Below are 12,455 nucleotides of genomic sequence, written 5' to 3'. Positions count from 1 at the left end.
AAAAAAAAAAAAAAAGCACCAAACTTTGAATTTAGGAGCTCTGGGGCTAAATCATAGCTATAGCCCTTTCTGGTGATCCTGGGCAAGTCATAACATCTATAATCCAGTTTCTTGTAACTGTAAAATTGGAATCTGTAATCTGTAAAATGGGAATAATACTTACACTACTTAATTCACAATGCTATGAAGGAGAAAAATTTTGTAACCTTAAATATATGAATGTTATTTCAAATGGCATAAATTCAAACAAAGTTCTAAAAATACTGTCTTCTCAAACAAATGCTTCACAAGATAAATTGAATTTTGATATCATAGTTTAAGGTTCATTTGCTTAATTAATAGACTCTATAATAAGATCAAAGGATCATAACATTATCCATTCAAAAGCTTCTTTGTCATTCTGCTCCTGAGGGGTATATCATGCAGTCATTTGTAAAATGTGGGTCTCAATCACAAAAGTATACACAATTTAATGTATATTTGCCACTGTAAGAGGAAAAAAGCAGCATGAAGTACATATAGAGGGATTACCTGGAAATGGAGAAGACCAGGATTCAAAAAATCCATCTTTGAATCAGACTAGGTTTATAACTTTCAGTGCTTTAATAAATTGTCTACATCTATAGATTATACAAATTACTAATCTGCATTGGTTCTTCACATCAATGTGATCACACACACACACCCCAACAACAAACCCAACCTTCAAAGCTGAGAGATCACTTCCTGATTCTACTAAAGGGGCTAAAAATCATCACTGCACTAACTTACAAATGAAGAAGCTAAGACTCAGAACACTTAAAGGACTTGACAAATTCAGGATGATCTGAGTTTATTTTTCAAAGAATTTTAACAATCTATTTTCTTCTGAAGTTTAAAATCATTTGAAAAGTACAAAAAAAGTGATTAAACGTTTCAATTATTTTAGCCCATTTATTGCTTTGTATTAACTACTGTTCAATGTGTTCAACTCCTGAATTCTTCTCACTGAGCTTCAGTCCCAACCACAACATGAACAGGGAATAATAGTCTAACACATTAATTATCTCATTTAAATGTAGGGCCCCCTCTAGACTAAATGGTTCTTTCTTCTTTATTTTAGTAACTTTTTATTGATGTCTCCTTTTTACATTGCCAAAATTTCCCCCAGTCTTCTTTCACTTTCACTTTCCCCTCTCAGAATCAAAGAAAAGAAAATTCAGATTAGTCAATCAGTACATTACAAAAGTCTGATAATATAACCCATATATAACACCTGTGGACCTTCTAATGCTACCGAGAGATGAGAGTACTTTCTTTAGAACCATGTTTGTTCTTTGTTATTTTTTGCAACATTCACTTTCAAATTTTTGCATTGCTGTAGTCATTGTATACCTATATTGTTTCCTGTTTTGTGGAGAGGACTAAGATTCTGTGATTTCATTGGTGTAGAGGATTCCTATTGTAAAAACTCCCTTCACCATGAAAACTGTAATTTATAGATGTGAAGAATTTCTTGGAGCACTGAAAGGTTAAGTAAACTTACTCAGTCACATAGCCAGTCTGGGTCAAAGAGCACAGATAAGTATCTAAAGTAACTAAAGTTAGTCTCTTTTTAAAAATAATTCCAAAGTATTTTCCCAAATGGTTGTATTGATTCATAGCTTTACCAATAATGCACTAGTTTGTGTACACCTGTCTTCCTACTTCTAGTCCAATACTGACCATTCCTCTCTTTTGTAATCTGTGCCAAAATGCAAGTATGAGATAAAATCTCAGTTGTTCTAAGCATTCTTTCATATGGTATTTAAGGCTAGAGGAACAATGGATAAAGCACCAGGCCTGCAGTCAGGAGGATCTGAGTTCAAATCCAGCTTCAGCCATTTACTAGCTGTGTGAACTTGAACACATCACTTAACCCTGACAGAATCCAGGGCAATCTCTAGATAGCTCTGAAGGAAAAATTGAGGCTGGTAACTTAAAATAGCACTCCCTCATCCAAATTCAATTCATGTGAATATAACAATATCACCTCTATGATGTCATGGTCTTCTTCAAAAATGAAGGAAAAACATCAATAATTTGTAATTGGGTTTTTTTGTGGGGTTTTTTTTTAGGTTTTTTTGCAAGGCAATGGGGGGATTAAGTGGCTTGCCCAAGGCCAGACAGCTAGGTAATTAAATGTCTGAGGCCAGATTTGAACTCAGGTACTCCTGACTCCAGGGCTGGTGCTCTCTCTACTGCGCCACCTAGCCTGTAAATGATTTCCTTAAAGATTGTTCATATTCTTTCACTATTTATCTACTGGGGAATGACTTTTGGTCTTTCAATATTAATTGCTTCTAAACCTTGGTTATCAAATCCTTATCAGAAAATCTGATTTTTTTTCTCTTGTAACTACTTCCCTTCTTATCTTAGGTAAGCTGATTTTATTTGTGCATAAGTTTTTCAATTTCATGTAATGAAAGTTAGGTTTTATTTTCTATAATATATTCCATTCCTTTTATCCTTAAGTTATTTTAGATTAAAATCTGTAAGTTTAATCATAATTACCCTAAGCCCTCCATGAGAAAAATTCTTAATATTTAGATACTGAACTCTTTATCTAATTTTACATTTATAGTGACTGGCAAGCTCTAGTTAACTCCTGACTTCTTTATGATGAGGCAAAATTCAGTTTCCTGAAGCTGAAAACATGGGCAACAATAAAAATAGATTCTATTATAGTATTTATGGATAAAAATGGAAGCAAGAAAGAAAACCAACATTTACAGAAAGTTTATAAAGAGTCAATCTATTCCTGGTGTTTTCTTCAGCTCAAGTCTTCTTTGTTCCTCAGGGATTTGCTAGAAAGTCATGATTGCTTCAACCTCTCAAATGAAACTGGTTCTAACCAAATTGACATTTTATAAATGACTTCTGGAGCACAGCCAACTTTCCCTGTCATATCAGATGAAGATTTGTGAAATATCACTACAGTTCTGAGTTTTCACAGTCTAAGCTCTATAAGGTTGGTTGATTGTGAATCTTATCACTATGAGTGGGTTGGGGTTGAGTAATCCTACCTTATATTAGCAAATCACATTGACTTAAACTGAGCTACAGGATTGAAAATCTCAAGTTTCATTAACAGATTCCTGGCAAAAAGAGATGTCAAATTTCACAGGGATAACATTCCTAGAAAACTAACAGAGAAGTCAGAAACACTAATGTGGATATATGGAATCAATGGGAGAAAGGGAGTTAAGGTCCCATGATCACCAAATCTGTAATCTTCCACTAGAAATTGTGGAAAATACACTTTACTGCATATAATTCTTTATAAATAAAATATGAATTCTGATAATATGCATTTTTCCTAACATAGAAATCACAAAATAATCCATAAAATGTAATACATGAAATAAAATCAGTAACATGCAAAACATTTTTTCTCATGAATAATTCTCCAGAATTCTGTGACCTTTTGTGCTGATGTATCAATAAAAAAACATTGATTTCAGACAAAATTCACCGTTTATAACACATGGAATATACAGTTACATAAATATGGCAAATAAAATTCTTATAATGAAAACATTTTTTCACCTGAATCTTGCCTTCCATGTGTTAGCAGCATGAAGACAACATACTTGCTGCTGTGAACTGCTCTACCCTGGTCACCCTTTGAAAACCAAGGAAAGGGTAGGATTTGAGTCCCTGCTATCCGAAGATATTGAAACAGGTGAGGTCTCAATACAACCTCAGAGCCCAAAGGACCTACATGACACTTTGAAGCATAATTTCAATATAAAACTTGAGTTTTGTTAACTTTTAATTTATTTAAATCAATGGGGTTAAGAGTGACTTGCCCAAGGTCACACAGCTAGGCAATTATTATTAAGTGTCTAAACGTCAGTTTTGAACTCAGGTCCTCCTGACTCCTGGGCTGGTGCTCTATGCACTACGCCACCTAGCTGCCCAAAACTTGAGCTTTAAAGGCAAAATATGTATTAAAAAAAAAAAAAGCTAGGGAGTTCTTCACAATATCTACTAGGATATCAGCAGCTCCATAGACTTGTGCCCATCATGCCTCTCATCTTTTTCCCTATTGCATATAGCCATGAATGTGTGGGGATGCCAATGAAAAAGTGAAAATGAAGTTATTTCAAGCAGAAGCTTTAAGTCACAAAAGTTAAACATGCAGATGTTGAGGATTGACAGTATATCTATCTGTTCCTTGTACAAAACCTTCACAATTGTGGGACGCAGATTTACCCTCATAGGAATGTTTTAAAAGGGTATGAATTCAGGGGCAGATAGATGGTACAGTGGATAGAGCACCAGCCCTGGAGTCAGGAGGATCTGAGTTCAAATCCAGTCTCAGACACTTAATAATTACCTAGCTGTGTGACCTTGGGCAAGTCACTTAATCCCTTTGCCACAAATAAAAATTTTTTTTGAAAAAGGGTATGAATTCTTTCTTAGCATACACTTCTTGTTTCAAAAAATAACAAAATCTCAGAAAAGATATCACAGCCCAACTAGTCCAACAAAAAATCTGCCAAACCGCATACCTAACAAGGTACACTTTGAATGCCCTTACTTGAAAAGTTGTAGAACTCTAGAGAAGGGAAATCCATTCCTTGTAAAGTAGATGACTTCGTTTTTGGATCACTCTAATTGTTCTTCCTAAGTTCTTCCTAAGATTGTGCTTAAATTTACTTCTTTGCAACTTCTAACTACTTCTTCTATTCCTACTACTGTGTTCTGGGAACAAACCGAATAAATATAATTCTTCTTCTACCATACCAGCTTCCAAATGAAGGGTTAACAATGGGACTATCATCGCCTTATTCCTGGAAGCAGTATCTCTCTTAATGCAGGCTAAGATTGCCACAGGTTTTGCGGCTGACATTGCACACTATTAGCTTACACTGAGCTCACAATCCACTAAAACCCCAGATCTTCTTCAGAACTGTGGTCTAACCATACTTCCATACCAATGAAGGTGATTTTTTTGGCACTCAAATGAACTTTATTTACCATTCTTGAATTTCATCTTTTAGATTCAGTTCAATGTTTTTGCAAGTCAAGATTGTTTTGATGGCCATGATTCTACTCCTGTAGCCTTTAATAAAAGTCATTAATAAAAATATTAAATAGCACATGCCCAACCACAGATTCTTGCAATACTCAATTAGAAATCATAAATAACTCTTTATGGTCATTCAAACAGTTTTGAATTCATCTAACTCTATTATCAGTCTAGGCTTTCCTTGATCATCCTCTTTCTCCCACAATAGTTAAAAAGTTGTTTTATTTTGTTTCATCCTTAATTTCCCCAGCCAGTCTCAGCTCATTCTGAGCTTCAGCATTCTTAACACTTTTGATGAACTGTCCTACACTATTACAATCCTCCCTGTTATCAGGTCTTATTTCTATTTTCTGTTCCTTTCTTTTTAAAATCAGTTTCCAGAAAAATTGTATTTTCCCTCCTTATTGGAATAATTTTCCTTTGAATGTGAAACTTAGGGGGTGGTCACTTCATTTCTAAGATTCTTACTTGCTACTGAGAAGCAGGTGAAGATTAGAATTTCCCTTTGCTGGTTCTTTCTGATGCCAAGTCAAGAAATTTTTAGATGTTCTGCTCTTTGCAGAAAGACAACTCCAAGAGAGGCCTGAAGAGCTGATGTTCCATAGCAACACTACATTATAGCTCTATATTACTCTAGCAATCTTTTCCCTAAACTTATTATCTCTTGCTCTTCTGTTCATACAAATAGTACTACAATGAAAAAAAAATGTTTTTCCTCACTGATTTTCATCCAAATGCTCTCTACAGTATTTGGAACTCTTCTGGTTCCTGATATTCCTCATATGAAAATAGCTTCTTAAAAATAATATTGTGCTCCTCTTTTAGGTTTCCTTTTTCTTTTAAACCAGGCATATACATTCTAAGGCATATTCCAACCTTAAGTTTCTCCTTCCAATCAGTCTAAATGGTATCTGTGAGATCAAATTTATCTTCCTTTTAAAAGTCTATAAAAAAGGCTATTTTCTAAACTGTGAGAAGACAGACAGACAGACAGACAGACAGACAGACAGATAGACAGATATTTTGATGCTAGGAGGTTTTATTATTGGTTTCTCTCGGGTTTTGTCTCCTCTGAGGTATCTTAAGTGCTCTTCTTCATTATAGCTATTCTTTACAATAAACCATCATTATCCACACGATCTCCATTTTTTCACTGTCCTTTCTAATTCAAAGACCATTTCTTTGGCAAATAAAGCAAGAGCAAAATAAGAAGGCAATTCTTTCCTCTTTATCACATATTATCTTCTACCTCCAACAACAGTCCTATAACTCTAATCTTTTAGTCTTGGAGAAGAGAAAAAAGGAGGGGAACCTTTTTTGCTATTAGTAGCTTTCTTGGTCAAATTCAAATTAGTCTGATTTTAGTTCACCATTCTTACAGGACTCTAACATACTTTCATATTCATCTTCTGATACATGATCAATCAAGCTTTCATTTTTCTATACATATTTGTCTTTTTAGTAATTATGCTGGTAGTTTTCAGAAGAAATGTCATCTCAACATATCAACAATCATATTTTTGAATGCTCTAAAAACAACTTATAAGAGAAATGTAATTAATGTAACTCTTTAATATCATTTATCATTCATTTATTCAATGAGTATTTATGAAGTATGAGACACTAGGCTAAGCACTAGGGATGATAAAACACAAATGAAACAGAAGCTACACTCAAGGAAGTTACACTGTAGTAAAGCGAAACAACATTAACCCAGAAAATAAATAGATATAAAATAGACAAAAAAGAATTTGAGAAAGAGTCCTGGCAACTAGAATGAGGGGGATCAGGAGCAGATTCTTGTAGGAGATCGCATTAAGGAGAGAGTACAAGAAGGATGAAGGAATGTTTGTCCTAAGGAATGATGGTGGGAAGGAGAATGTTGTATACGGGAACCACAAGTAGGTCAGTGTGAAAGAAAAGAATGAGCAATCTAGGAGCAGGAAAGATTGGGAAGGGCTTCTTCAGAAGCCAAACACAGAAATGTAGATCTTCTCTTAGAGGCAAGAGTCAGTCAGTCAAATAGTCATTAAGCAGATAGGACATGCTGGGCATTCTGCTAGGCACTGGGAGTCAATGGAATTCTTTAGTAAGGAAATGATGGGGTCAGAACTATTCTTTAGGAATATGAATTCGGCAATTGTGGAGAGGATGGAACCATTCACACACTGTGAACTGGTCTGACAATTTTAGAAAACAATCTGGAGTAATGTGAGAAAAGTAATGAAACTCTCCATTCTAGTTTCTCACTGGGGATCTTTCCTCCAGAAGTGCTGAAAGTGCATGGATAGCAGATATTTGTGAAGTGTGTAGCACAGTGCCTGAAATATAGTAAGAGATTAATAAATGCAATTCTGGAGAAAGTATCTGCCCTAAACCAACTACACCTCCAATTTTATTGTGCTGTGGATTTCTGAACAGGATCATCTGAAGGATGTGGCCAAATCAGAGGTAATATGACTACTACTTGGACTCTAACTGAAGATGAAAAAAGAGAATATTTACTTCTTAGTTTACTGAATATCAAAATGAGAAAAATCAAAGTTATTTATTTGGACTTTATTTATACTTTCATATATGGGGGGGACGACAAACTATACTCTTCATTTCAAGCCAAAGACAATTTATTAATACATAAGTATTTTTACTTGGAGAGAGTTTTAATGAAAATTCCCAGGGGCAGCTAGGTGGCGCATAGGGGCAGCACTGGATGGAGCACCAGCCCTGGAGTTAGGAGGACCTGAGTCAGGATGAAAACTCTCTCTTATCTAAGAAAATTTCAATTTATATTTATAGTAATCATGGAATAAGACAAAATTCCACAGTACAGTAAAATGAAGGTATGTAGTTGAAATTCAGAGGATTTTATTTAACGAAGAAAATAATAATGTAAAACTCAGGTACACCTCTGGAGAGAATGTGCCCCAAACCAATTTATTCTTCCTTAACTACTATTTTCCCCCTCTAATAATTCCTCTTTTCAATATAAACAAGTTACCTCTTAAAATTGTCATATGTAAAAAGTACTCTTACTCAATTCTTACTTTTGTCAAAACAATTAAAGAAAGCTTCTTAAAAGACCTTAAGTCTTAGCATATAGAGATAATTCCCTACAAATGATTTAAGTTTTCTACTGAAGGAAGACTAATTAGATTTTTGATTCAAGTGAGACCAAGATCGTTAGACCAAGTCACTGTCATATTTTATCTTTAAGTTTTACAATACATCTGAGACCTTAGCACCATGTGCTTTCATATAAGCAATCTTCTATGAATAAAACTGAGAAGATAAAATATCCAATTAAAAACTCCAATTTTATCTATTTAAATAAGTTATTGATATTGAAATTTGGAAGATAAATGGAAGATAAGTTGATATCTACAACAATTTCATTACAAAATTTATGTGTTATAAATATATTAGGAGAGAGAGCTTGTTGAGAGAGAGTCTCAAAAATCAGCATTTTTCTTTACTGGAGATTAATGGTTTTAATAAGTCAACAATCCACAAACACACTAGGATCTTGTATTCTAATAATCTCACAGAAAACTTTGGAATAGCAAAGATATGTTCGAACAAGGAATACAGTTGTTAAAAATCTGCTTGGCCCCTTAGTGATATAGCTATTCAATCAATAAATATGTTTTGGAAGCCCTCAATACATATGTATGTGATTCTCAGAGGGAAAAGGATGGATAAACAAGCAAATGGATTAGTAGTTATTTCTCTTATGACTGCCTTATTTGAGTAATAATAAGATTTGCAAGTTTTTAACCATGCTTTGGTATATTCCCATGCTTCAGTATCTTAAGAACCAATTTCTCAAATGCCCTCACTAATCTGTCTTATCTAGCTTAGGCCTTCTTCATATATATTTGTACTGGTCCAGTTCCTTTTCTAATCTTTTGTTTTGTGTTTTTTCAGGACCATGTTTACCATCCTCTATATAAGCACACCTGGGTCTGTGATATTGATGTGGTAACTTATCTGTGATGAAAAAAAAGAGTTTATTCTAAATATCTTTGCTAAACTGTTCCATTTTTCTCATTGTTCTTAGAATTTGAGCTCTAAATGTTCTTAGCATGGTTCTGTTTCAATGATTCTCTTGCCTTCTTTAAATTGATTTCTCTCCATTTCTTCTCACTGTTTTTGGAGGCAAATCTGGTTATAATTCTTCACTCTTTTTTCAAAACACTCTCTTCTACAGATAACTTTATAACTGAAACTATGTAAAGACCTTAAATGCCATCTCTCTCCACTTAAAAAGCAAGTCAAATATTTACTGAAGAAGTTCTTTTGGTCTTAACAGATTTATAACACTTAAATTTTGGAATGAAATTGTTGTAAGAGATGTCAATGCCTTCTCTTCCATTTATCTTCCAATTTTCAGTGTCAATAACATTTAAATAGGTTATACTGGAGTTTTTAATTAAATATTTTATCTTTTTTCTCATTTTTATTCATTTCTCTATCTTTGTATTAGTTTTAATATAATTTTTACAATATTTCTTTTTCATTCTCTATAACAGAATTTGGCACAAATTTTTTTCATGGGGTCTTTTGGCAAATTCTTAATATAAGTACTTAAATACATAGTGGCTAAATTCTCCATGAAATGACATTTCTTGTTTCATTTGTCTTCCTGACAAAACCAATTCCAAATCTATGTGCTATCCTTTCGTTTAGCTGAAATTGTTTTTCTAATTTTGTTTATAATGAGAATTTCAAGATTAATATGATTCAGTTCCTTCAATAGTATGTCAATTCATGCATTTTCATATACATTTTCTCATTTGATACTTACCCCGGTGGGAGATAATGCATGTCTTCACACACCTATTAAGATAAGGAAACCTATTCTGAGTGGGAGAGGTTAATGCTTTATACATATTGCTAGTGAGTGACAAAGACTCAAAAACCAGTCTTCTCCTCAAATTAGTACATTTACCATTAGATCCCACAGTCAACAAGAGTAGAAAACGGAGGCAGAAAAGAGAAGATGGATATGTATAAAAACCCTTTAGTCATAAATGTAATTCATAGAGCTAAGCATTCTATAGGAAATCATTGCCCTACATAAAGAAAAGATAGCTTGGCATAGAACAGGATTAAGAGAACTTGATGCATCTTTTCTGAAGTTTGTGTAGACAGACAAGTGAACGAAAGAACACTAGCCTCTATATCTTCTTGGGAGGCAGAAGATTTATGGGAAAACATGGAGATGAAAAGCAAAAGGAATAATCACACCAAGGAAAGAGAAAGAAAACAAGGGAGCAAGCATGTAAGGCCTCATTTGATCCTCACAACCCTGTGAGACAGTGGCTGTTATGATCCTCACTTTACAGAAGAGGAAACCAAGGATGACAAAGGTGAAATGAGGTATCCAGATAATAAATACCTGAAGGTAAATTTGAACTCAAGTCTTCCTGATTCCAGATCTAGCACTCTATCTACCGTACCTGCACAGATATTTACAGATATTTAAGAGTTCAAATCATATCACATATCACTAATGATACCTTTTTTTTTTTAGGTTTTTTGAAGGGCAAATAGGGTTAAGTGGCTTGCCCAAGGCCACACAGCTAGGTAAATATTAAGTGTCTGAGACTGGATTTGAACCCAGGTACTCCTGACTCCAGGGCCGGTGCTTTATCCACTGTGCCACCTAGCCGCCCGATACTTTTTTTTTTTTAGATTTTTCAAGGCAATGGGGTTAAGTGGCTTGCCCAAGGACACACGGATAGGTAATTATTAAGTGTCTGAGGTTGGATTTGAACCCAGGTACTCCTGACTCAAAGGCTGGTGCTCTATTCACTGAGCCACCTAGCCGCCCCGTAATGATACTTTCTTAAGGTGAAAGCATCCAAACTTTCTGATTTTTATCCAACTGCACCCAACCAATGATGACATAGTTCTATATATTTCTAAATCTACAAAAGCATTAGAAGTATGTTCTATAAAAATTAAATGGGGGGGCGGCTAGGTGGCTCAGTGAATAGAGCACCGGCCTTGGAGTCAGGAGTACCTGGGTTCAAATCCAACCTCAGACACTTAATAATTACCTATCCGTGTGGCCTTGGGCAAGCCACTTAACCCCATTTGCCTTGCAAAAACCTAAAAAAAAAATTAAATGGACACACAATCTCCAATTTATAAATGATTCCACTTTTAAGTCAGATTCCTTAAATTCTGAATTTCTTTTTTATTGACATGTACAAATATTCAAAAAATGAGAGCATAAAAAAAAGAAAGACCAATAAGCATAACATAGTCAATTTAAATATTGGGGATATGAGGAATATAAAAAGTCGCTGAGTCCAATGGCATTATTTTACAGGTATGGAAACTAAGGTTTCTATAAAAATATAGAGAACAGGTAAGCTAAAATAAAAACATCCTGAGAATATAATTGTGTGTGTGCCTATCTCACTCCTAAAAATGTGGACATTGATTTTAATGTAGTAATATCATTCTTTATACTGACCTTCTTTATATATATATATATATATATATATATATATGATTCTCCTTTATTCTTTCTCCATGGTATCATAGGCACTCCCATATAATTTCTTATTTATGGGCAATTAGATGGTCCAATGGATATAACACTAGGCCTGAAGTCAGGAATACCTGAATTCAAATCTGACCTCAAATATTTATTAATTGTGTGATCCTGGGCAAGTCATTTAACCTCTCTCTCTGCCTCAATTTCTTCAACTGTAAAATAGGGATAATAAGAGCACCTATCTCCACAGGTGTTATAAGGATCAAATGAGATAATATTTACAAAATGCATATCATAGTATCTAACACATAGAAACTTCTATTTAAATAAGAGATGTTATTATTATTATTTACATCATTTCCTAAGGCACAAAATACACTTTTACAACAAAAAGGCCTGTCCAAATAAGACTATTTAACCATACCACAGTTAAGCTATTGAATGAAACCAATTTCACTAAAGAATGTAACCAACCAACCCTTCTACAAGGGGTCATCCAGGAAATATTATTATAAATTGAAAGGCCAGGAATATATCTCCTCTATTGTAATGGGCTCAGAAATATCAACAATTCTTATTCATTTAGGGTAGGTCTTGCAAGGTAGGGCATAAAGTCAAGAACTACAGCAGAGTTAGGAGTTATCAGAATAATGGAGAAGCAAAGAAATCTCCTTCCAGAGTGATGTCCAAGAAGAACTCCAAGTAATCTTTTCTGTTTTTAAATGGACCTTAAGTCATTGGCCAGCATGCTTCCCTTTCCACAACCCACTTTTCTTCTGATCCAGCACAGAAGAGAAAATAATCTTAGTTTCTCTCCTATCTTTCTATTCTTTCAACAAGCACATTGTTCCATATGAGGTTTCTCTAAGGCTTTTAGTTAAGTTTAAAAAA

At 34.2% G+C, this 12,455-nt stretch overlaps 1 protein-coding gene across 3 annotated transcripts in view; it reads right to left on the bottom strand.

The window, feature by feature from the left end:
• The window catches only part of LMBR1 (limb development membrane protein 1), a 161,135-nt gene that overhangs the window by 108,318 nt on the left and 40,362 nt on the right, over nucleotides 1-12,455 (bottom strand). Inside the window, exon 1 of one of the 3 annotated variants that reach the window (XM_074193272.1) lies at nucleotides 9,861-10,604. The exons of the other annotated variants lie outside the window; for them this stretch is intronic. Coding sequence (XP_074049373.1) covers nucleotides 9,861-9,945 — 85 coding nt within the window. The 5' untranslated portion in view covers nucleotides 9,946-10,604. Of the gene's footprint in view, nucleotides 1-9,860; nucleotides 10,605-12,455 lie in introns of those variants that run through there. 3 annotated transcript variants of the gene reach the window in all.

This window comes from Macrotis lagotis, chromosome 7 (genome assembly GCF_037893015.1).
Source record: "Macrotis lagotis isolate mMagLag1 chromosome 7, bilby.v1.9.chrom.fasta, whole genome shotgun sequence".
Taxonomy (NCBI): Eukaryota; Metazoa; Chordata; class Mammalia; order Peramelemorphia; family Peramelidae; genus Macrotis; species Macrotis lagotis.
Note: the sequence above shows the minus strand (reverse complement) of the source record. Positions and strands in the feature narration are given on the sequence as shown.